The 25,574-nt window shown below is 54.5% G+C and overlaps 1 protein-coding gene across 7 annotated transcripts in view; it reads left to right on the plus strand.

Annotated features, from left to right (window-relative positions):
• Positions 1-25,574, plus strand: part of Zbtb17 (zinc finger and BTB domain containing 17) — a 26,010-nt gene extending 436 nt beyond the window's left edge. Inside the window, exons 1-17 of one of the 7 annotated variants that reach the window (XM_013507395.1) lie at positions 758-851; positions 2,735-2,821; positions 18,196-18,592; positions 19,627-19,836; positions 20,567-20,755; positions 21,408-21,545; positions 21,831-21,956; positions 22,436-22,677; positions 22,760-22,902; positions 22,983-23,283; positions 23,648-23,735; positions 23,827-23,943; positions 24,031-24,151; positions 24,292-24,422; positions 24,678-24,911; positions 25,021-25,110; positions 25,190-25,574. In XM_013507395.1, coding sequence (XP_013362849.1) covers positions 18,232-18,592; positions 19,627-19,836; positions 20,567-20,755; positions 21,408-21,545; positions 21,831-21,956; positions 22,436-22,677; positions 22,760-22,902; positions 22,983-23,283; positions 23,648-23,735; positions 23,827-23,943; positions 24,031-24,151; positions 24,292-24,422; positions 24,678-24,911; positions 25,021-25,110; positions 25,190-25,473 — 2,775 coding nt within the window. In that variant the 5' untranslated portion in view covers positions 758-851; positions 2,735-2,821; positions 18,196-18,231 and the 3' untranslated portion in view covers positions 25,474-25,574. The other 6 variants (XM_005409854.2, XM_005409855.2, XM_005409857.2 and 3 more) reach the window with 6 other exon arrangements.

Here is a 25,574-nt window from a genome sequence, read left to right on the forward strand (position 1 = left end):
CCCAGCACTGCAAATAAAGAAGAAAAGGTAATAAATTATCCAGCAAAGCAGTTCCAAATGCAATGGCTGAAACAAAATAGAATTTTATTTCTCACGTTCGCGCCGCCAGGGGGCGAGGCGCCGGCCCGGGGCGGAGGCGCAGGGAGCAGGCCCAGGGGCTGAGGGCGCCGCGGAGGCCCTCACTGCCCTGGGTGGAACCCTTGCACTCATTCATTCGTTCCGCAGACCGAGGCTCGGCGCCGGATGGGTCCGAGCACGGCAGTGAGGCGCCCGGCCTCCGTCCTGGGGCGTAGTTAGGAGCGTGCCGGTAACGGCTCGGTGCTGTGTCCTTTGGCCGTGTAGGCTCAGCCTCTGCCTCGCTTTCCTCATCCGTAGTTAAAGCAGAGATGATGATAAAGTCTGCGGGTGTGGTGGCAGACGCCTGTAATCCCAGCACTCAGGAGGCTGAGGCAGGAGAATCCTCAAATTGGAGGTTAGCCTGGGCTAGTCAATTTGAGGCCAGCCTGAGCTACATAGTGAGATCCTACCTCCTAAGACTGTTTAAAGGTTAAACGAGGTAATGGGTCCTTAGAAGTCCTACGGTTATGGAATAAATGGGTGTCTTCCTGTTACTGTATTTCTTTCTTCTTCGTTTTCTTTTTCTTTTTCTTTTTCGTTTTTTTGAGACAGGGTTTCACTGTGTGCTTCAGGCTGGCCTTGAATTCAGTATGTAGCCCAGACTGCTCCCGAACTCCCAGCGATCCTCCTGCCTCAGCCTCCAGAGTGCTGGGATTACAGGCGTGGGCCACCATGCCGGGACTGTTACTGTATTTCTATTGCCCGGAGCTCAGAAACTCCTATGGGAGAGACAGGTAAACAGGCAGTTGGAGCCTTCCGCCCTCTGACAGCGCAGAGCAGAGGCACTGCGCTCAGCCCGGGTGAGAACAGGGAGGCTTCTGTCTTCAGAAAGCTGAGGTGTAAGGGATACGTGGGGAAGTGAGGCAAAGGGGAAAGCGTTTGTTAGCCGAAGGTATAGGGTGTGAGAAAGGTCAAGTCTCTCAAACCTAGAGAGAGAAATGGGAGATAACATGAAGGGAGCTGCCTGCGTCTTAAGTCTCAAGGGCACCTTGGAAACTCGGTTGAAGACTTTGAGTTTTAAGTAAATGTGAAGGCATTGAGAATCATATTTGTCGCTGGGCATATTTGTACAGGTGAGTGCCTGTAATCCCAGCACTGGGGAGGCTGAAGCTGGAAGATTGCCGTGAGTTGGAGACCACCCTGGGCTACATAGTTCAGGACCAGCCTGACCTGCATAGTGAGACCTTGTCTCAAAACAAGCAAACAAAAAGAAACAAATTGTGTATTTGTGCCAGGTGAGGTGGCACATGCCTCCATCCCAGCCCTTGAGAAGCTGAGGCAGGAAGATTGCCATGAGTTCGAAGCTAGCCTGAACTATATAACAAGACCGTTCTCAAAAACAAAACCAAAAATAGGAAGAATCATATTTGTGAATTAGAGGGGTCATTGGTGCTGTTGAAGGCTTATTCAGGGAGTGGGCCTGGAAGCCAGTTAGGAGGCTGTTGGGCTGATTCAGGTGAGAAATGCGGGTGGCCTTCGCCTAGAGGCAGGAGGTTGGGAGAGATGGTTTTGCCGGTAGGATTAACAAAACCTGGCGACTATTTTGATGAGCGAGTTAAGGACGGGGAGGAATCAGGATGTCGCAGCTTCTGGACTGGTGGATTATTGATAACTCTTCACTGTGCTAGAGAACAGGACAAGGAGCAGTTTGTTTTGTGTTTCTGAGAAAGCATTGCTTTGTTGCCCAGGCTGATTTCGAGTTCCTAGATTCAGATGGTCTCCCATCCCAGGCTCCAAATAGCTGGAACTGTGGGCACACTCTAGGACCGCAGTGTGAACGGGATAGAGATTGAGAGTTTTTTGTTTTTGTTTTTGTTTGTATGTTTGAGATAGGGTCTCATGCTGTAATTCAATTTGGCCTTGAACTCACAGTGATCCTCCTACCTTAGTCTCCCAAGTACTAGGACTATAAGCGTGTGCCACCACACCTGAGAAGACATTGAGTTTTTTAGCCAGGTGTGGTGGGCGCTCACCTGTAATTCTAGCACTCGGGAGGCTGAGGCAGGAGGATCACTGTGAGTTCGAGGCCAGCATGGGCTACGAAGTGAGTTCAAGGCCAGCCTGAACTGCATAGTGAACCCTGTCTCAGAAAGAGAAGGAAAAAAAAAAAACGACATTGAGGTTTTGAACATGTTGAAATTAGGTGACTGTAAAACATTAAGTAAAGCTGTCTGGTGGTGATCTTGTACCTGTTTGTCCACAAAAGGTCACTGCAGTCACGGGAGCAGATGTGCTTACCTAGGGTGAGAGTACAAAAGAAGACGTGTCCAGGGCGTCCAGAGGAAGGCTTGTACTGCAGGGATGCTGGGTACACCCTTGCGTTTGCTTCTCATCATCACACTATGTCTTTTTCATCAAGCAGGAGTTCCCAAGCGTGGGAATGCAGCTGAATTTATCCACCTGTGTGTTCTGGGTCCTGCACATTGTTTGGCATGCAGCAGGCCAACAGTAGTCCCATTTACTATTTAGTGAGCACTTACTTGGTGCGAGGCTGTGTGCCAGGCAGTCTGCACTGAGCCACGTTCGATGAGTACATGAAAGGGCCACTGTTGGGGAGCGGGAGAGGAGAGCGCTTTTGTTTGCTCATCAGATTTTCCACTTGGGGTCTTTGACTCAGGTAACGAGCTGGAGAAGGGGAGCGAAGCTGGAGTTGACGCAGACAGAGTGTCGGAAAGGAGCAGCCTGGGCTGTTGGGAAATCTGAGGTATGTCTTCATGCTCAACGGTGAACCCAAGCAGGAAGTGAGTGTTCTTCTCCACGCTCAGCACAATTCACATAGCCCTTTGAAACAGCTTTCGTTCAAATTAGTAGTGACAAAGTGCCCATTACAGTTTGGTTGGGAAGTTGCTGATAGTTACTTCTTTTTTACCAAGAAAGACCAGAATGGATTCATTACTGGGTAGGGTATGACCACCGTTTTAATTAGGTGCGATCTAAAATGCTCCAGTGGGGCCGGGATGTGCCCCAGGGGGTGAGTACTTGCCAAGCATGTGCAAGGCCCTTCTTGGTTCGATTCCCAGCACTGCAAATAAAGAAGAAAAGGTAATAAATTATCCAGCAAAGCAGTTCCAAATGCAATGGCTGAAACAAAATAGAATTTTATTTCTCACCCCTTAAAAGTTTTTTTTTGTTTGTTTTTGAGACAGGGTCTCGCTATGCAGTTCAGGCTGGCCTTGAGCTCACTTTGTAGCCCAGGATAGTCTCAAACTCCCAACGATCCTCCTCTTAGCCGCCTGACTGCTAGGATTATAGGCATGCACCATCATGCCTTGCTTAGCCCTTAAAAGTGTGCCGTGTAGAGCTGGTAGAGTAGATCCCTTTGTTCCATGAGGTCCACTTGGGGACAGGGTTTTTTTGATCACCTGGCTCTCCTGGCTCAAACTCAGGCATCCATCTCATGGTCCACACTGGCTGCTCCAGCTCCTGCCATCGTATCTGAATCCATCTGGCAAATGGGAAGGACAGAGCGGGGAGCACATACTCATTCCTTTTAAGGTTCTGGTGTTTAAAGAGAAACATTTTTGTGTAACATGGTTCCCAAACATAAGCTAACTATCGCATCTGGTATACAACCAAAGAATGAGTCATGCCTCTTCCAATGCTGGAGGAAAAACTGGCTGAGATGTCCAGGATAGCTGGATTACTGCTCTGGGATGCAGTCCCAGCCTGAGGAGAAGTCCACTGAATAGGTAAGGAGGGCAGGGCTTGCTCCCTAGGCCTCTGTCTCCCCAGGGCACGCCACTCTGGCTATGAGTAGATTTATGTTGCTTGGGGTCAGATATTCCAGGCTCCTTTATGTACTCAGGGTTTCCTGAGCCCAGTGTGTGGATCATCACAGTGATGGGAAAAATACCCAGAAGTCTGATTAAGAGGTGTGGTGCGGCCAGGGTGCGGTGGCGCAGTCCTATAGTCCCAGCATTGTGGAGGCAGAGGAGCAGCAGGACAAGTTCAAGCCAGGTTTGAGCACCTTCATGACTTAGACGTGCAAGACTGTGAGCACGTGTGGAAGACTGGCTGGCAGCAGAAGGCCTGAGAACCGAGGTACTAAGATCTGGAGGAAGGGTGGAAGGGCGCGTTTGGATGGGTGAGAATCAGGTGGTGAGGACCCTGGAGTCAGTGAGAATCCCTGTTGCACTGCTCAGCGGCTCTGTCTGCAGGGGCAGTTACTTAATTGCTGAGCCTCAGTTTCCTCATCTGTAAAGTGGTGGTCATGACGTTCACCTCACAGAATTGTTTTGAGAGTTGTGTGTGCTTAGGCAGGTAAACCGCCAGCGTCCAGGTGTGTCCCACCATGCCCTGCTTGGCCACTTTTGAGTGAGCGAAGTGACAGAGGTCAGAGGGATTTTGGCACAGAGGCATTGCAGCATGTGCCACTGGCGTGTGTGTTCCATCAGCGTGGGTGCCTGGCACTCGCAGAGCTCCTTGTGGGTGTCCATAGCTTAACCGTCCCAGGGAGAATTAAGGTTGACCTCAATAACGTAATCAGCTCAGACACACGTGGGAAACTGGGGCTTGCAGTGTAGACTTGTGCTGTGTGCCAGACACACATGGTTCTTCAAGCTGAGCTTTAAGGGAAGAAGCAAGCAAGGACACGCTGAGAATGGAGAGCCGCCCTCTCCCGTCTCAGCAGCAGCATAGATGCAGGCTCAGCCACGGGAACCTTCCAGGCCTGTGGAGCGGGGTGTTCGCTGCGACGTCCAGACGTGCCCAGCCGCGGATCCTGAACTGTGTGTCGATGGGATGTGTCCTCCCGTCCCACCCATGTCCTCTGCTGGAGCTGTCATTCTGAGAAGTGGCTTTCCTGTCCCAGGGGACGGCATTGTCCAGTTCTGCAGCCCTGCCCGGTGGAAATGGTGTCTAGCTGGCTCAGGAGCTGGAGCCCAGAGGGAAGCTCTGCTCCTCAGTGGACCAGGCCCTGGGCGCCCGGCAGGGACTTTCCGGGATTACTGTGGCTCAGTGTGTTACCCTTCGTGTTTCAAAACACTGTTTAAAACAGTTTAATTTTGGAATTTGTTTTATGTTAAATGTTGAGTAGATGCAGAAGAATGTATTGAGGATAAAGAACAAGGGCACAAGGAACACCCCGTCCTGTCACCCAGTTTACAAAAAGAATGTTGCTGTGACCTTGGAGTCCCCCATGTGCCACCTCACCCACAGGTCACACCTGTATTTTGCTCTTGTCCGCTTACTTTTGCTTCTTTATGATTATAGGTGTGCACCATCATGCCATACAATTGGTATTTACTTTCCTTTTTTTCCTTTTTTCTTTTTGTTATAGTACTGGAGATTGAACCTAGAACCTTCACACAGAGCTACATTCCAAGCCCTTTTAAAAATCTTTTTATTTCTTATTTTGAGAAAGGGTCTCACTAAGTTGCTGAGTTGCCCAGACTGGGCTCAAACATGCAGTCCTCCTGCCTCAGCTTCCTAGAGTGCTGGGATTATAGGTATGTGCTGCCATACCTGGCTATTTTGTACATTTTTGAACTTAATATAAATATGACATTGTTTTTCTTCAGTGACTCAGATTTTTTGTATAACATATGTTCTTGGGATTAATCCATGTTGTATTTCATGTATTAAAATATTTTACTACTCTAATAAAGTACAGTGGGATTGTTATTTTGGGTTGTATTTTCCTGATTACTAGTGAGTTGAGTGTCTTTTCTTAAACTTAGCAATTAATTTTAAGATATTGAGCCTTCCAGTCCATGAACATGGTACATCTTTGAATTTCCATAACTTTCCAAAGTCTAGTTTTAGTGTCTTACACTCAACCACTCAGGACCTTGTAACTTTTTTTTTTTTTTTTTTGTCTTTTTGAGACAGGGTCTTGCTATGCAGTTCGGGCTGGCCTTGAGCTCACCTTGTAGCCCAGGCTGGTCTCAAACTTGCAACAATCCTCCTGCCACAGCCTCCCGAGTGCTGGGATTACAGGAGTACACCACCACACCCAGCACCTTGTAACACTTCTTGCTTAGCACTACCTCCTTCACTTACTCTATAGGTGCGTTTTAGTTCTCTTCAAAATTTTACAAGATGTCATTTAGCGCTGTGTTTAGATTTTCTCATAATTCCCTACTTCCCTTATTCTGTATTCCTTCTACATCTCATACTTTACTTCTAGGGTCACTTTTTTACTTGCCTGAAGAATATCTTTTATGTTGTATGAATTTGGGCTGTAAAAAAAAAATGTGATTGGGCTGTAGTCCATTTGGGCATCCACATTCTCAGGGGAGCTTTTGGCCTCCTCCCTCAGTGGCAGCATGTGGTAGAGGCAGATTTCTTGCAGCCTCCTTTCCCCGGGGCCCGTGTGACCTCCTCTCTGGTGAGTGGGGAGCTCAAGCTTGCACAGTTCAGCAAAAGCTCTCAATGCCCTGTTCCCAAGCTTCATTTGCTCTCTGGATCCAGCCCTTGTTTAGTTTTTACCCTCTCCTGATTGGTTACTTGACTTACCAGTTCTTTGATGCATTTAAAAACATGCCTTGAAATTTTTATTCAGCATTTGTAGCTGTTTGTAGTGGGAGAGTTGGCCAAGGCATCTGGTGTGTGACACTTCCAAAAATTGAGATGTTTCATGGTGTTAGTTTTGTAATTCACTTGGCGACAGCAGCTCTGAGTTTTAGAAATGAGACAGTAATGTTCACTCCTGGGTTTCGTATACTAACTCTCGTCGGTACAAGGAAAAGGCATTGGTAAGCGCCTGTTCATGAGAGTTTGCCCTTTGGCAACAGACTGAGGATCTATTGAACTTGGTGTTCTCTGTCTGGAAGTTTCGTCCTTGTCTGCAGTAGAAAGGGCACAATATGAATATATGTATTTATTTTGTATTTTGAGACAGGATCTCGCTACGTAGTCAGGCTGGCCTTGAACTCACTGTATAGCCCAGGCTGGCTTTAAACTCACAGTGATCCTCCTGCCTCAGCCTCCAGGGTGCTGGGATTACAGGCGTGCACCACCACATCCAGCCAATGCAGTTTTTTTAAGAGTATGACAGGCTTGGCTTTGAGTCCGGTGATGGTGGCTGACTGAAGCAGGTGACCGCCTCGCTAAGCCATAATTTGCTGTCTGCACAGTGGGGTGACAGCATTTACTCCCTTCTCTCAGGGTAACAGCGCTGATGAGTCGCCGGGCTGCTCTTCCAGTCATTGTTTCCCTCTGTAGCCACTGCCTTTGGGAAACAGGAGCCTCTGGGTTTCTCTTGCCAGTAACCTCCCCTAGAGGGCTCAGCATCAGAGAGCGCATTATTAACAAGACTGTTTTTTTCTGGCACAGTGATACAATTGCACCTGTGGTGTTTTTTTTGTTGTTGTTTTTTTTGTTGTTTTTTTTTTTTTTTGAGATAGGGTCTTACTTTGTAGTTCATGTTGGCCTTGAACTCACTTTGTAGCCCAGGCTGGTCTTGAACTCTTGGCATCCTCTTGCCTCAGCCTTCTGAGTGCTGGGATTACACGTGTACGCCATCACACTTGGCTCCAGCTACATTTCTCCATACTTGGCTGAGATACCCCGTCAGGTTGGGGGAGTTTTGAGTCTGTGTTATCAGTTCTTCACCCAGTAAATCATACCAAAGCATTAATTTTAATTTAATTTGTAAAAAAAAATTTGGCACCGAATTGAACTCAGGACCTTACGCTTGCCAGGAGGGCAGTTGTGCCACTGAGCTACATCCCCAGCCTGAAGCATTAATTTTACCCAACCAATGAATGTGTTTAAAATTTGCATGAGGGCTGGGGACTTAGCTCAGCGGCACAGTGCCTGCCTGGCAAGCTCAAGGTCGTGAGTCCGATTGCCAGTACCGGAAAAACAAAACAAAACAAAACAAAATAAAAAAAACGAAGTAAAATTTGCATGAGCAGAGCTGGGGCTGTAGCCCAGTGTTACCACGCTTGCCTGGCCTGGGCAAGGGAGGGCTACCGCTTCCATCCCAGCACCACCAAAAAACCAACAAAACTAAAACACAGCCCTAGAATCTGCAGCAGTGTTGGCAGGGTGCTGTCCAGACAGAGCACTCCACTTTGTACCTCTGTCCCGTCCTGTCCCCCCACCCTGGGCCACAGTGGAAACTGTGTTGCAGATCTCTACCAATTTGATTCTCGGAGCGGTCGCTTGCTCTTCTTTGATTACTAGTGAAGTTGAACATCTTTTTTTTCTGTGTGGTATATGTGAACCATTTGTATTCTTTGGCAAATTGCCTGTTCATTCCTTTGATTCATTTCTCTGTGGCAGATAAATCGATTTCTTGTTGATTTTGTTTTGTTTTGTTTTCGTCTTTTTTGGAACCGGGAATTGAACTCACAACCTCGCGCTTGCCAGGCAGGCGCTGTGCTGCTAAGCTAAATCCCCAGCCCCTGCCTTTTCATTTTTTAATAACAGCTTTATTGAGATACAATTCACATACCGTACAGCTCAGCCACTTAAAGCATACAATTCAGTGGCTTTCAGTAAATGTACAGAGTTGTGTAACCATCACCGCTATAGAATTTCTGCTGTTTCCTTATTCCCAAATGCAGGCCCACACCCTCAGCAGTCACTCCCTCTACCTCTGTTCCACTCCTTAGGCCACCGTGCATCTGCTTTCTGTCTTTATGCATTTGCCTGTTCTGTATATTTTATATAAATAGAATCTTACAAACGGGCCTTTGATGAAAGGCTCCTTTGACTTTGCATTTTCCAGGGTTCGTGTTGTAGCACACATCAGCGCATTTTCTTGTCCAGTCCCCTGTGTTCTCCCTTTTGTTTGTTCCTTCATCAGTTGCTGGGCATTTGGGCTGTTTCCGTGTTGTCACTGCCAGGAATCATTTTTGCCATTATATTCGAGTGTGTGAACCTTTTGAATGAAACCTGTGCTTTTGCGGTTTATTAATACCTCCACCACCACCGGGGGATGGAACCCAGGGCTTTGCACTGAGCTGCATCCCCAGACCATGTTTTTTTTGTTTTGTTTTGTTTTTGTTTTTGTTTTTCTCCGGTACCGGGAACCGAACTCATGACCTTGCGCTTGCCAGGCAGGCGCTTTTGCCACTGAGCTAAATCCCCAGCCCCAGCCCAGACCATGTTTTGATATAGGATCTTGCTGAGTCACTTAGTTGCCCAGGCTGGGCTTTAACTTTGTGATCCTCCTGGGTCAGCCGCAGAGTGCTGGGACTTTGGGCAAGCGCCACCATGCCTGGCTTTGTGGTGGATTAATTTTTGTATTTCAGGGATATTACCGTACCCATGTTTTTAGTTTTTAATTTTTTGCAGTGCTGAGGGTTAAACCCAGAGCCTTGCGCATGATAGGCAAAGGTTCTGCCACAGACTCCACCTGCAGCCCTTTTTATTTTGAGACAGGGTCTTGCCAAGTTGCCCCTTGCACTTGTGTCCCTCTGCTTCAGCCTTCCTTGTAGCTGGGGTTCTAGGTGTGTGCCATCGTGCCCAGCTGTTTACCAGGGAGGCTGTCAGCATTGTCCCTGGTTTGTGTTTGCTTTGGGGAAGTTGAGAGCAGAGTAGCGATGGGCACCGATGAGAACGTTTCAATTTCCATGCAGTCTTTCTTGCTGCTAAGCGTGAAGTTTGTGTATTCCCTCCCTTCCCCAGGAGGCCGCCTGCCTACCTCTCAGAGCACGCCTGGCCTCACTGGCCCAGGCTCTGTCTGTGGTTCTGCTTCTGGGTCACCTGTTTGAGGCGTAGAGACCAAGCAGGTGGAGCTGGGTGGGGTGCTTTCCACGGTTCTCCTGGAAGCGCGCATTTCAGAGTGGCTGGCAAACCCTCCCGCCCCTGTGGGAGGATCCTGCCCATTGTTGGGGATTTGAAAGGGTGGAGGTTGGTGGCACTGTTTGTTCAGTGCACGGGCTGAGTGCCTGGGCCCCTCCTAATCCTGATGGGAGCCTGCCTTCAGCCCTGGGTGGGAGGAGTCCAGCGGCTTCTTCTGTGGTGCTGGGAGTTGAACCCAGGGCCTCTCATACCCATAGGCATGCTCTCTACACTGAGCTACATGCCTAGCCTTTCTCAGTCAAGTTTTACAAGATCTTCACCGAGTTTAGTCTTATTTGGAGTAGTAAACGTGACATTTGATGTTGGCTCCTGCCATATATATTTTTTCTTTTTCTTTTGTTTTTTCTTTCCTTTCCTTTCTCCTTTCCTTTCTCCTTTCCTTTCCTTTCCTTTCCTTTCCTTTCACCGTTGGTGTTTATGTCCCGTATCACTCAGGCTCACAGTTGGCAGTCTTATTACTATAGGCCAGGTGCAGCAGCACACACCTGGAATCCCTGCTACTCTGGAGGCGGAAGCCAGGCCGAAGGATTGCAAGCTTGAGCCCAGCCTGTGCAATTTAGCAATACCCTGTCCCCTCATAAAAAACCTTACAGAGGGGCAGTGGATGTAGTTCAGTGGTACAGGGGTTTGGTCCCCAGTACTAAAAAAAAAAAAAAAAAAGGAGATAGTAGTATAGGGAAAGTTTTAAACAAAAGACAGCTGCTGAGTGTTAGGCAAATATCTCATTTTTATTGTCACCCACACGGTATCTGTCACACTTGGACACATGCCTTTCTAACCTGGCAGTCTCATTATGACATTCATTGGTTCAGCATTTATAAAATCTTCATGTTAGGGACCTTAGTAGTCACCTAATTCTAGTGTGGGTACAAACCCAGGAAAAGTCAGTCACTTGTGATGAACATGCCTCACCCTGAAGTCCGCCTGCACCATTTCCAATTCGTGTGTAACGTGCTCCATTGTCAGCAGAGCCCAGGGCCACTCGGTCCCCTTGCTCTTCAGTGTTGTCGAGTCTGTCCCCTTTCTCCCGACTGCCGCTTTGCTCCTTCAGGTCGGGTCCCCTGTACAAGGGAGGTGGCGTCTGGACCCTGCGCTTCCTCACCTTCCAGTAGGCAGAGTGAGCCCCGCACCTGGGCCTTTCCGCTCTCTGCCAGCGGGCATTCTCGGGAGGGGCTCCAGGTGCTGATTTACACCTGCGGTTAGAGGGCAGGGCGAGTGAGAATTAGGCCCCGGGGCCCCTTTTCCTATACTTTATTGCAGGCTCTGGTTTGCGTGTAATGCGGCAGTGACAGTGAGGACAACGGGAAGGCACTGTCACCCCTGTTTTGTAGGAAGGAAGTTGAGGTGCAGATCCCCACGCACCCTCACCTGTCGCGCGGGGCTTCTCCCTGAGGGCCCCGGCTCCTGTGCCTTGTTCGCAGCGTGCGTGACTGGGAGACGGACTTGAGCGCTGCAGCGCCGCCGCATCTGCCTGGAAAGGCGCGTGCCGGCTGCTGCTCTGGGGGAGGCCCCCGACAGGATCTCTGCTCTTAGGGTTTTCCCGAGTGACACATTCTCTGTCACGTTACTATAATTTTCCATCTCCCATATGAGAAATTTTTTCCTGTTGAGAAGTTTTCAGTCACCGGGTCTTACAGAAGATGTCTGAAAGGTTTTGGTAGATAGAAGCGCAGGACTTCGGATCTCTGATTCTTCGGTGTTCTTCCTCTCTGCCTGCCTGCCTGTCTTTCTCTTTCTCCCTCAATTTTTTTTTTTTTTTTGTACCGGGAATCAAACTCATGACCTCAGGCTTGCCAGGCAAGCGCTTATGCCGCTGACCTATATCCCCAGCTCTCCCTCAATTTTAATTAATAGATAATTTTACAGGTGGTAAAACAAAAAATACAGAGAACATATCACTGGCATGTCCTTGACCCCACTCCAGCCCCGTCTCTGCCCCCTCATGGCCCTTTGCTCAAGGCTGAGTCATTGCCAGGGCTGTGGTTGGGGCCACAGCCAGCACGGCCAGCTTCCGTCAAGATGAGGCTGGTGTCAGTGGGGCCTCTGAGCCCCTCCCACAGGAGGTGCTGAACCTTCCAGGCCTTCATGGTCTCTCAGGGAGGGCCCTTTGTGCAGGCTGCTCTGGGAGACCAGGTGAGGGAGTGTCGGATTCAGGACACCAGCCAACGCCCCCACCGCACCACTGCACCAGCACCACCGCGGTGTTCCATTTTTCACATCCCGACGGCCTCGTGCTGTGGGCTTCCCCGCTTGCTCTCTAATCTCTGGCTGTGAGTGTGAACCAGCCCCAGGCTGTCCCTGTAGCCGCGTTTCCTGCCACCTCTGCACCTGCTCTTCCTCTTGCAGAGTGGAGGCTGTTGTCCCTGCTGCACCCCGGACCCCAGTGTGCATGTCTGTCTTTGTCACACCCCCATTTCAGGGAAATGCCCCTGCTCTGCGCTCGGCTCTTCCAAGGCAGCCCGGGATGTGGAGAAGCAGCCTGCGTCTCAGTGCCCTTGGACCCCGGGAGGCTCAGCCTCTGCTCTTGCCGACCTTGGCTTGCCCCTGCTTCTCCTCCACGACAGGCCCTGTGCCAAGGCCATGAGCCTCAGGGCCTCGCACCCGCTCTTCCTGAGTGCGCGTGGTCCCTGGGCTCACAGTGACGTGGCTCGCGCTGGCACTCATTCAGGCCTTTGCCTAAATGCCACCTCCTCAGAGGGGTCTTCCATGGCCCCTTCGTCTCCCCTCAGTGTGCTTTAGTTTTCTCCGTAGCACTGCGGACCTCACGGTATAATTTCTCACCTGTCTTCCTCTGGAGGCGCAGAGCTGTAAGCATACCTCAGACAAGCACAGGGAGGCCCTGTGAGATGCTTGTGAAGCTCGTTCGTCTTTGCTGTAACAGGTCCTGGTGCAGAGATGGAGGATCCCGCAGTGCTGTACATGTGTAGTAGCCACGCCCTGCTGATCTGTGTCCTGGGGAAGTTTCTGTACCGTTGTTCCTCAAACCCTGTGTCCCAGTGTTTCGTGTTGCCATAAAGAATGCCGCGCGAGGGGAATTGAGGAAGATGTTCATATTTCCATAGTCGAGCCAGGAAGTCCAGCGTGCAGGTGCTGGCATCTGGGGGGCCTCAGCACCCTGCCCACACGACAGCAGTCAGGACAAGTGAGCTCGCAAGATAAGACAGGGGGGTGCCAGACCTTACCCTTTGTACCAGAGCCCACTGCTGCTGTGATGGCATCCGTCTGTCCCTGAGAGCAGAGCCTTGAGGCCTAATCACCCCGTAGAGATACTGCCTCTTATGCTGGCATTAAATTGCAGTACAGTTTTGGAGAGGATAGACATCACAGCACATGTAGGCGCTGTTGTGATCAGTAGAGTGGAGAGTCACTGTCAGTGTGCCTGCTGTCCATGACTCACTCAGTCAACAGTCCCCAGAGTACAGCTGTCATTTCCTGCGGGTCCGCAGTTAGCCATACTCACAGGGCCAGGATCTACAGTCTGCAGGGCCATTCTCAGTCGGACCTGCTTGAGACCACAGGCCTGGTTAGGTGCCGTAAACACTGTAAGGGAGAAAGCCGCCCCTGCCAGCGAGCCGAAGTTCGCAGGAAGTCTGTGGCGATGCCCTTGTCATCCGGGGCTGTGTGTGTTTGTAGCCAAGGGAGAGGGCAAGAATGCCCAGTGCTTATCGTGAGTGCTTGGACTCTGTCTTTTGGGCTGGACAGCTCTCACTTTACCTGGGGCAGCACTGTACTGGCCTATGGACCCTCTTGCATGGCCCTGGGGCAGCGCAGCCCTTCCTGCAGCCATGCGCCTCAGGCAGTGCGGGGTGGCCCGCCGCAGACACCCGGAGCTGTGTGACGGGGTTTTGAAGCAGAGTCAGCATTGTAATTTAGTCTTCTATTTAGGCTTTCTTTAGATTTAAGAGACCTGCTTTTTCTCCTACTGATGTGTGCTTTTCTGCCAGGGGACAGTTTGTCACCTGGGCTGGGCGGCGGGGTTGGGCAGATGGCATCAGGATTGCATGGCTGGCCTGATGTGCGTGTCCATTTTCTTGGCCTGAGTTTGTCCACTGGGCCATCTGTATTTGTGGAAAACCAGGAAGACTGAGCAGCTGGCAGCTGGGCGGTGACCTCCGCACCTGCTCTCAGGTTCCTCCAGGCACTTGGAGAGGGTGTCGCTGTGTTTATGTGGAGGCTCAGCTGGGTGCGGCCCTGTGTGGGAGCCAGGGACCGTGGATTGTCAAGCTCAGCATCTCCTTGCAGCTGGCCAGTGTTTCCTGGGCTAATGGGCCCTTCTGTGGTAGCTAGGAAACCCCGCCTGCAGTTTAGTGCTCGCTAATACCCTGGGTAGTGTTTCAGGTTTGACAGGTGCCCATTTGACTCCATAATGGAGCTGTGCTGCGTGAGGCTTCTCGGCGCTTGGCACTCGGTGCTCACTCGAGGCCGGCGCTCCAGCTTCACCCGGGGTCTGACAGAACAGTGGTTCCATGTAAAGTGCCTCCCTGGAGAGAAAACCGCTGTGCAGGGCGCTTTGCTCAGCGCTCCCACCTTTCACTCCCTCCCTCCCTCCTTGCTAATGGTGCCCCGGGATTTTCTAGGTTGCATTTAGAAGGAATAATGGGTTCTGATTACACTCCTCTACAGAGTTAAGTCACAGAACAGTGCCCCCGAGGCACCCAGTATAAAAGACATGGAGACACCATCCGATAAAGTCTTTAGCTTTATTTTTTTTTTAAGGCAGGGTCTGCAGAGACTCTAAGTGTACTGTGATAGGAGGAACCTGGTTTTTGTTGTCATTGTTGAGACAGGGTCTTGCTGTGCCGTCCCTGCTTGACCTTGAATTCACTATGTAGTCCCAATGGGCCTGGAAATCTTCACTCTCCTGCCTCAGCCTCCTGAGTGCTGGGATTGCAGGCCTGCATCGCGACAGACCTGTTGAGTTGAGCAGTGGCATTCAGGACTTGAAGAGAAAGCTTCTTCACGCAGCAGTCTGTGGGCCTGGCAGGCGCGTGAGGTAGATCTGCCACCTGTTCTGGTCCCACTGCATGCACGAGTGTGGCTCTTCTAGCTCCACTGACCCCCACTATCATGCTGCCAGCCAGCCTGGGGCCTCAGGACAGCCCTGATGAGAGTGGCCAGCCTTTGCCTGGTCCCTGTGCCGTGACTTGATCGAGTGTGGCTCTGTACCTCACTTTTTTCTTACGAAAAATTGCGTTGAATTTTGAAATGTCTTCATACGGGTGTGTACTAATGTAGGTGTGTCTGAATGAAGAAGTAGGACATGCCCAGCGGCTCAGAAGGGCCCTGTTGCCCTCCCCCATCCAGGGCCCTGTTAATCCTCTTTGTTGTCATTCCGCTCTGTTTCAGCTGTCCTTGCTGCACAGCGCACCTCCCAAACACTCACTGGTTTGGCCGCGCGATTTCTGTGTCTCAGTTTTAGAAGTTCCCGGGCAGCTGCTTTGCTCCCAAAGTGTTGGCTGCAGTCATTCATGTGACAGTGCTCAGTGAGCAGCTGGGCTGGGAGCACCAAGAAAGCTCTCTCATCCGAGTTGTGGCTGGGCGCGCCCCCATCCCATGGAGCCGAGGGGACCTGCAGGGAGGGCGGGACCATCGTGCGGCCCTTAGAGTCGGGGCCCTTGGGGAGGGCCCATGTCTGATGACTCTGGACAACAGGATGCCTGTTGTGCCCGTCTGGAGTCGCACTGCAGTGCCCCTCAAGTGCCATCCTTCATCCCCAGAGAATTCCCGGTAAGGTCCCCAGGCTGGGTCCCGCCAGGCTGTTGGTCATAGGAGAGCATCCCAGCTGCGACCCTGGGGTGTGGGCCATTAGTCACGGGTTAAAAGCTGAGCTGCAGGAGGTGTCATGGAGAAAGGTGCCTGACCGCAGTCTCGACCGTCATCAGAAGCGCAGGCTGGTCTGGGAGGCAGAGGCCCTGGGCAAGCCAGGTGTTGTGTGTGTGGGAGCGCGTCTTCTGCATGAAGACCAGGACTCGGGCCTGGTGGGCTGTGGTCTCGTTCTGTCTGCCCGCATTTCCTGTGGTCCCCAGTTTTGAGGGTCTTTGTGGAACTGGCTGTAACCAGTGCCCATGTTCACCCTCACTGAGGCGAGGGGAGGAAGGCGAGCGGCCCACACTTGTGCTTGAGTGAGGGCCGCGCTCCAGGCTTGGCCGTGGCAGCAGCTGCTGGGCGGGAAAGGTCTTGGCTGTGCATCACACGGGGCCGGATGAGAAGCAGAGGTTGGTTGCTCTCGTTCCAGGCTTGTCTCCGAGGTCAGTGCGGCGCTTCTGCCTCTCTCCTCTGCCCTTCCAAGTGCGGCCGTGCCGGCAGGAGACAGCCTGGGGAGCCTTCTGGAGCGTCCGGGCTTCCGCCTTGGGGAAGGGCCAAGGCCAGCAGCACCTCGCCGTGCGTGCAGCTCGTTGGGGTGCTCACCAGAGGGAGGTGCTTGGCAGTGCTCTTCTGTGGGCCACACCTGTTCGCACTTGGTACCTGCCTGGCCCCCACAGTTACTTGCACTGCCTCTGGGCGGCTGTGCTCGGTGCTGCTGCTGATCTGTCCCTGGAGCGGCTGGGTTTTCCTCGCCCTCCTTCTGCGTCTCCTCTCCTTCCCTCACTTTCCCGTTCTTGCTGCATTTCTCTTTCTTCCCTCTCACCGTTTCTCCCGCTTCCCCTCCTCTCCCTTCCATTTCTGTTTCTCTTCTCTGACTTTCTTTATGTCCTGGTCATTGAATGCAGGGCCTTTGCACTTAGCTACATCCCCAGACCTTTGTTACATTTTTGTTTTGAGACAAGGTCTTGTTAAGTCACTGAATTTCCCAGGTTGGCAACCTCTGATCGTCCTGTCCCAGACTCCCAGAGTGCTGGGGTTACGGATGTGAGCCAACACTCCTGCCTTCTCTTTTCTTTCTCTGACTTTACTCTGCCAGATCCCTGGGGAGAGGAGCTGTTCTTGAAACATCCTTGGAGGAACTGGAAGCCTCTGGTTTTCTCCTGACCCCTGCATCTGGGGAGGAGCCCCCTCTGGTGGCACCCTGACTTAGAAGAGGGGAGCGCCGGGTACACGGTGATGCATGGGTCACCCAGCTTCTCTCCTATGTGCATGGGGTAGGGTTGGAGGAACCAGGCCACCGCTTCCCCTGTGCTGGGGGCGTTACTGATCATCTGACCCCCAAGGCCTCTGAAAACAATGGCACCCACATCCTTGCCAGGGTTTGAGCCCCGGAGGGCAGTTGGCTAGGATTTGCTGCCCTTTCCCTGCAGGTGTCCATTCGAAGGCTGTTGCAGCCTCGAGTCCACCTAAGGTGTAGGCTCCGGCCGAGCCGCCTGCTCTTTCCTCACATTTCTCTTTCTGGCAAGGCAGGAGGCAGGCTCCCACAGTGGGGTTCAGCTGTTGATTGCCCCCTGGGGGGGCCTGAGAGATGGTCCCTCCCGGCTCAGCTTTCAGGGCCCACCCACTAAGAGGGATGGCCTAGACCTCACTTGCACCTTCTGAAACTAACTGAGCGTTTTGTCCTGTGTGGCCCTTGTGTCCCCTCCCTTTGTGCACTTGGGACATGGCTCACTTGAGGCTCTCCAGCATGCAGAGGGTGATGGGGCTGAGGCTTGCCTGTGCTCACCTGCACTTCTGCCCGTTCATGGCTTTTCCACCACAGAGAAGGCAGATCTCGGTAGTTTGGCTCGGGCCTCCTGCCTTTGGTTCCCTGCGTCCTGCTGAGTGGGTACCCAGGTTCAAGGACCCTGGCAAGGGCACTTGCCCCTGAGGACTGGACCCGGGTTCTTCTGCATGTCTGAGGCTCAGGAAGAGCACAGCCAAGATTCTCCCTTGCATTCTTTCAGGATACCCCTGGGAGCTTGTTCCTTCCAGGATTGGAGACCTTAGAGAAAGGTACTTTTGTGTGGGTGCTGTATCTGTGGTGGCCTTTGCCCAGGTGGCCCACACTGCTGCAGCTGGTTTGCTCTGGAACAGGTCTCTGAGCAGACAGGAGGCCTCTGGCTGTCTTCTGAGAGCTCCAGAGCTCCAGCGCTCCAGTGCCAGGCGTTGAGGAATAAAACTGGTACGCCCAGAGACAGGGTCCAGCCTGGGCTGTGTGGAGGGAGAAAGGGAAGAAAGGGAGCTCCCGGCTCAGGGCTGGCACACGGGTTCGTGAGCTTCTTTGCAGAGCTGTGCACCCCTTTACTTGCCGAGTGATTTCCTTCAGCTCTGTAAATACATCTCCTTAGCACTGGGGACTGAGCCACGGCCTTTGCATTGAGCTACATCCCAAGCCCTTTTTTACTTTTTTATTTTGAGACAGGGTCTTGCTAAACTGCCCAGGCTGGGTTCTAACTTATGATTCTCCTGCTTCAGCCTCACGAGGTGCTGGGATTACAGAAGTGTACCACCATGCCCAGCCATGCCCTCACTTTTGAAGAGTTTCCAGCTACCATGGGGTGGGTGGACCTGTGCTCGCACTCGGGGCGTGGCCTTCATCGCAGCTCATCCCGACAGCAACCATACATGGTCACAGCGGCTCCCAGCTGCAACATCAGTGACTCAGCCCAGGAGGCTGATGTAACGGAGCAGCCAGAGCGACTGCAGACAGGAGCACAGAGCCCCACAGCATCGCTGTCACCTCCCAGAAACAGCCTGGGCCACTCTGCCTCAGAGGAAAGAGAAGTCCAAACCCATTTCTGGAGCACCTGGCAGAGATCTACCACTGGGCCAACCCACCGTGCTGATTGTCCAGAGCAGCCTCAGACAGAGGGTGCTGGTTTTTCTTTTGAAACATTCTAAATCTGGTTCCTTCTGGAAAAGAAGGTCTGCTTGTTTTCCCTAGGAGATCACTGACCCTCAGACCTGGAAGCAGTGCTGGGTGTGGGGGCGGTGGGCCCTGAGATACTTAGTCACTCGTGTGTAGTGCAGCTCCTGGTAGTGCAGCACCGAGCCAGAGGATTTTCTGAGCACATTTACACTCAAGGTGCTTGTGGGATTTTCAGGTGTTAAATGAGGCCCTTGACATGGAAACTGTGGCCAGACTGGCAGCTCTTGGGATCAGACTTGGAGTTCGTTATTTCTCCAGCAAAAGCCACCAGGACAGAGGTTTCTGGAGGTGGGGGATTCCTAACTTCGTGTCATTTCCTGTACCTGTGTGTCGGAGAGAGGGCTTTCTGCCCTGGAGGACCCAACTTAGTGGGCACAGGGAGCTTGGCCACGGCCTGTGGGTGCAGTGGGAGAGAGGCCAGGTTCTGAAACACCCAGTCATGAAAGAGCCACCTTGTCACCTTCCTGAACAAAATGTTTCATCAGTCCATGACAGAACAAGAAAAACAAACAAAATAGGCCTTCGTAAAGCTAATTGTGTCCAGTTGAACATCTGTTCTTTACTCTGAGATTATGTGATTTTTTGCGGGGGGGGGGGGGGCGGGGGTAAAGAATGTTGGACTGACCATGTCCTTCCTTTGCTGAAGTGACAACAGCAATCAGTGTTTTGTATTTGTGTGCCTTTTTGACTCTTTATTGTCATCACCTGGCGAGAGATAAAGATGGCCGTGTCGGTCTCTTGTTGCCTTTTGGTTTGGGGGCTTCCCTGGCAGCACCTCTGGAATCTAGGAGCTGCTGGTCCATCCTGGCTTGTAGCGAGTGTCTGGAGTTATCTGCCCTGTGGTAGTAGAAATGCTTCTCCATTATTTTAATTCTTCCTGTCTTTGCTGCATGTCTGCTCTGGGAGTCTGGGGCTGACAGGTGAGACAGGCTGGCATGCCTTCCCCGTGCCGACAGAGGCCCTTTGGCTTTCTGCAGCCATGGACTTCCCCCAGCACAGCCAGCACGTCCTGGAGCAGCTGAACCAGCAGCGGCAGCTGGGACTCCTGTGTGACTGCACCTTTGTGGTGGATGGTGTTGACTTTAAGGCCCATAAGGCAGTGCTGGCAGCGTGCAGCGAGTACTTCAAGATGCTCTTCGTGGACCAGAAGGATGTGGTGCACCTGGACATCAGTAACGCGGCGGCAGGTACCCCACTGGGGCCAGAGCGAGCTTGCTGAGGCCAGAAGCTGTGGGTGACCCCACACCATGCAGACCCTCCCAGGGTGGCACCTGCAGGCTGCCCCAGGACTCCCATGCAAGTCTCAAGACCTGAGCATGTACCAAGTTCCTGCCACCTTTTGGGGGCCTCTTTTGACTGGGGGTAGGGTGGCAAGAGCAGCCCTGGATGGAAGGGCTCGTATAAGCTCCAGGCCATGGCAAACACGGGACAAGCCTCTAGGTCTCCAGAGACATTGCCCCAGTATGGAGCAGGAGTGTGGGGACAGTGATAGGGTGGCAAGGGCACAGCTGGAATTAGGCCTTGGGCCCAAGGGTGTGCTGGTCCTGGATTTGGGTTCCTGATCCGGAGTGGTGTGATACGTGAGAAGTCAGCACAAGGGGATGTAGAGTTGGTGACAAAGCCCAGGGGAATGCTGAGCTGTCGGGTGAAGCATCCTCCAGGGATGAAGCCCAGCAGCCAGGCCAAGGGTGTGCGGGCAGACATGCTTGCCTTGCTCTTGTTGCAGGACGGCATCTGCACCGTCCTTCGCCTGTGGCATCCTTTTTAGAGGCTGGCTGCTGTGCCGCCTGGGAGCCGGTCATGGAGGCTCACCACTTAGCTGTCCAGACTTCCGGCCTGCTGCTGAGCGAGGGCTTGAGCGGGCTGCTGGGCCCAGCCCCTCAGGTGAGTCTGTGATGGCTGTCCTGTCCTTGGCAGGCTTGGGGCAGGTGCTGGAGTTCATGTACACAGCCAAGCTGAGCCTGAGCCCTGAGAATGTGGATGATGTGCTGGCCGTGGCCAGCTTCCTCCAGATGCAGGACATCATCACGGCCTGCCATGCCCTCAAGTCACTTGCTGAGCCCGTCACCAGCCCTGGGGAGAATATGGAGGTCTCAGCTGCGGAAGGTAAGAGCATTGGTGAGCTGTTTCTGAGTAGGTGGCCCCAGACGCTGCTTTTGAGACCCCCGCAGAGGGCCCTGCCTCTGACTTTTCAGGCTGCCTCTGCCACTTCCCCCCCAGAGGTGCTGGTGGATGCTGGCCGTGGTCACATGTGAGCAAGGTCCTCGGGCCTGCTCCTGTCCTTCCTTTCCCCAGCACAGGCTGAGGAGCTGCACCCGGGTCACTGCTTGTGTGTGTGGGCAGGGCTTGCTCCTAACACTGCCACAGCTGTCTTCTCCCAAGCATCCTTTCTCTCCCCTGACATCCTCAGAAGCCCTCGGACACCCTCTGTGGCAGACTCTCAGTTGTGCACTTTCAAAGGACCGTGTTTTTTCCTTCTGAGCACTGACTCCTGTGTGTCTGCGTTGCACATGCGAGGTCTGTCTCCCTGACGAGCCTGTGTGCCCCACACAAGCAGGAAATGACACTGCTGCATTCCCAGTGGCAGCCAGGCATAGAGTTGGGGCTCGGGACAGTGTGCCCAGCAAACACCCAGTGACCACTATTTACATATCTATCCGGCGGGCCCAGAAGAGCTAGAAGGTTCTAGGCTACCTGACTACAGCCAGATGGTAGGCAGTTGATGGGAAATGGCAGCTCTCGCCTGTTCCACCTTCAGGAGGCAACAAGAGAGCCAGGGAAAAGGCTGCTGCCCCCGCGCTGAGCAGGCTGGACCAAGCTGGAAGCAGTGCACCCCCAGGTCCAGGCGGGGAGCCCAAAGAGGAGCGGGGCGGCCAGGCCGCGAGCACGGCCAGTGGTGAGTAGTGGTCTGGGAACGGGCTAGCTGCTTGGAAGAGGTGGGCAGCAGCCAGTCGGAGGCCCATCCCATCACCTGCCAGCAGCCTGGGCCCCAAGGCCACCAGTGCGGGGCCTGCAGTAGGGAGGCGCATGGCCTGAGCACACGCCCACACTCACAGAGAGCCCCATGCTTTGTTCTGAGCAGTCTCTTCCAGCCACCACCGGGGGCCTGGTCTAGGAGAGCCATGGGGCCCTGCACAGAGGGTCCCAATCCAGCCTCCCACGCTCACCCCTCCCGCCTCAGGCGCAGAGCAGACCGAGAAGGCTGACGCCCCCCGGGAGCCCCTTCCTGTGGAGCTCAAGCCAGACCCCACAAGCGGCATGGCTGCAGCAGAAGCTGAGGCTGCCTTGTCAGAGAGCTCAGAGCAAGGTAACCCCCCAGCCTGGGATGCACCTCTTCCCAGGACCCCAGTGTCTGCTGCCACTCGACCTCCCCCTTGTACCTCCGGCCAGCTCCACTTGGAGCCACTGTTCTCTCTGCTTGCTTCTCCTTGAATCTTGAGCTGCGCATCTGATTGAGAATCCCAGAAGCACTTTGATGCATCCTGGAGATTCTGCTTCTGCCCTGCCCCGGGCACCACGCAGCATATGCCTTGCTGCTCCAGCACCCCGAGTGCCCATTTCCAGCTGACTGAGGCTCACACCTGCATCCTTCAAGTAGCTAATACCCAGGCCACACACCAGGGTGCCTGCCACGGCAGTGCTGGAGACTGTCCTTGTCACTCCCAGACCTGCTAGGTGCTCGGGCAGAGGAAGGGGTGCGTGAGGGGAGAAGTGGGTCCACTGGGCCTGACGTTCGAGCGGCCTGAGCTCACACCCAGTCGCCTCAGTGCTGCTGGCTCTTCGCAGACATGAAGGTAGAGCCGGCCAGCAAAGGGGAAGAAGAGCCTGAGGAGGAAGACTCAGAGCCCGCCGAGGTCAAGGAGGAGGGGCCGCGGCTGGAGAACGGAGAGGCCCCTGAGGAGACCGAGGAGTCTGTGGGCACGGACTCGGGGCAGGAGCTCGGCATGGAGGCCCGGAGCCTGCGCTCTGGCACCTATGGGGACCGCACTGAGTCCAAGGCGTACGGCTCTGTCATCCACAAGTGCGAGGTGCGGGGCGCAGGGGGTGCCTCCCCTCCCGCCCGCCCGGCCCCACAGCCCGCTCACGCCCCGCCCCCCCACTGTGCCGCAGGACTGTGGGAAGGAGTTCACGCACACGGGCAACTTCAAGCGCCACATCCGCATCCACACCGGCGAGAAGCCCTTCTCGTGCCGCGAGTGCAGCAAGGCCTTCTCCGACCCCGCCGCGTGTAAGGCCCACGAGAAGACGCACAGGTAGCTGCCCCAGGCCCCCTCGTCCTGCAGGCACCTCCCGGGACCAGGGCGCCCCCCCTTGCACTGCCTTCTCGCCACAGCCCCCTGAAGCCGTACGGCTGCGAGGAGTGCGGCAAGAGCTACCGGCTCATCAGCCTGCTGAACCTGCACAAGAAGCGGCACTCGGGCGAGGCGCGCTACCGCTGCGAGGACTGCGGCAAGCTCTTCACCACCTCAGGCAACCTCAAGCGCCACCAGCTGGTGCACAGCGGCGAGAAGCCCTACCAGTGTGACTACTGTGGCCGCTCCTTCTCGGACCCCACGTCCAAGATGCGCCACCTGGAGACGCACGACACTAACAAGGAGCACAAGTGCCCACACTGTGACAAGAAGTTCAATCAGGTGTGCGGGCCCGCCCAGAGCCAGCCTCTGCAGGGCACGCAGAGGCCGCCCCGTCCTCCAGGAGCCCTCCCGGTGCCCTCAGCCCATCTGTAGACAGTGACTCTCCCCCAGATGGTGCTCCCGGCCTCCCTGCCCAGGCAGCTAGGGAGGGCAGCTTGCGTCAGGCTGGCATTTGGCCCAGAAGGAATTAGGTGGAGGTGTTTTACTTGTCACTGCGGGGACCCGGAACCTCCCACTAGCTTTGGGAGATGGCTCCTTCCCCAGCTTCCTGGCAGACCTGAGAGTTGCTCTCTGGGGTTGGGGGGCTGGGCAGAGGCCTGAGGCCAAGGTCTGCGAGAACCCTTCTGACCCCTGCGTGGCACAGGTGGGGAACCTGAAGGCCCACCTGAAGATCCACATCGCAGACGGGCCCCTCAAGTGCCGAGAGTGTGGGAAGCAGTTCACCACCTCAGGTAGGCCCCAGGCCACCCAGGCTGCCCACCCACTCCCCTACCCCCATGGCCCTCGGGCCCCACACCAGGCATCCCTCGGTCTCCGCCACAGGGAACCTCAAGCGGCACCTGCGGATCCACAGCGGGGAGAAGCCCTACGTGTGTATCCACTGCCAGCGGCAGTTTGCCGACCCCGGCGCCCTGCAGCGGCACGTCCGGATCCACACGGGTGGGTGAGCGGGCCACGCTGCCTGCGGGCTGGGGGGAGCCCAAGAGGAGAAGCAGGTGCTCACACCTCTCCCACTCCCACCCCCAGGTGAGAAGCCGTGCCAGTGTGTGATGTGCGGCAAGGCCTTCACGCAGGCCAGCTCCCTCATCGCCCACGTGCGCCAGCACACTGGGGAGAAACCCTACGTCTGCGAGCGCTGCGGCAAGAGGTGCTGCCCCCACCCCCACAGGGTGTGGAGGGGTTCCCGGAGGGCTCAGTGGTGCTTGCTCCAGATGAGGGCGCTCCCACCCTGCTCTCCCCGGCCCCTTGCCGGGGCAGGTAATGCGACCCCCTCCCTTGCGGCCTTAGGTTCGTGCAGTCCAGCCAGTTGGCCAATCATATTCGCCACCACGACAACATCCGCCCCCACAAGTGCAGCGTGTGCAGCAAGGCCTTCGTGAATGTGGGGGACCTGTCCAAGCACATCATCATCCACACTGGTGAGCAGTGCCCGCCGGGCGGCGTCCTCACAACCCCGTTCCTGGGTGGGGGCGGGAAGGCGCCGTGGAGGCAGTTGAGTCGGAATGCAGACCCTTTCCTTAGAGCTTCCAGAGCAATGGGGGTGCCCCTGGCAGTGTCGGTCAGCTCTGATGGCTGCCCCAGAGAACTTGCTGCTGGAAAAGACAGGGCTGCTGGGGAAGCGGAGGCCTGGAGGTCCTCCCACCGCCACCCCGGCCGCCCCTCCTCCAAGGCAGGAGCGAACCTTGCCTCCCCACCAGGAGAGAAGCCCTACCTGTGTGACAAGTGTGGGCGCGGCTTCAACCGGGTGGACAACCTGCGCTCCCATGTGAAGACTGTGCACCAGGGCAAGGCGGGCATCAAAATCCTGGAGCCAGAGGAGGGCGGTGAGGTCAGCGTGGTCACTGTGGATGACATGGTCACACTGGCCACTGAGGCACTGGCAGCAACAGCCGTCACTCAGCTCACAGGTGCGGGTACAGGGCAGCAGAGGGCAGCTGCAGACAGCTTGGCTCAGGCTGGCATCAGTGGGGTGGTTACTGCAACCTTCGCCTCAGGCCCTGCTGGTTCTGCTCACAGTGGTACCAGTGGGGGCGGCCGTGACGGCTGATGAGACGGAAGTGCTGAAAGCGGAGATCAGCAAAGCCGTGAAGCAGGTGCAGGAAGAAGGTGAGAGGGGCCACCCAGGGTGTGGGCACTGGTGGACCCAGGGCCCTTCCCACACTGACTGCCGCCCCTGCCTCCACAGACCCCAACACCCACATCCTCTACGCCTGTGACTCCTGTGGGGACAAGTTTCTGGACGCCAACAGTCTGGCACAGCATGTTCGGATCCACACAGCCCAGGCGCTGGTCATGTTTCAGACGGACGCAGACTTCTACCAGCAGTACGGGCCAGGCAGCACTTGGCCAGCTGGGCAGGTACTGCAGGCCGGGGAGCTGGTCTTCCGCCCCCGGGACGGGCCTGAGGGCCAGCCCACACCGGCAGAGACTCCACCTGCAGCTCCTGAGTGTCCACCGCCTGCTGAGTGACTGGAGGCCCTTCTCTTGACTTTTTATTTAAGGGTGGATGGCACCCTAGAACTGAGAAGGGTGGCCCCATTCCCTAGAGAATAAATTTGATTATTTTCTAA

The sequence above is a fragment of the Chinchilla lanigera genome, unplaced genomic scaffold, assembly GCF_000276665.1.
Source record: "Chinchilla lanigera isolate Chin_1 unplaced genomic scaffold, ChiLan1.0 scaffold00126, whole genome shotgun sequence".
In the NCBI taxonomy this organism is placed as follows: domain Eukaryota; kingdom Metazoa; phylum Chordata; class Mammalia; order Rodentia; family Chinchillidae; genus Chinchilla; species Chinchilla lanigera.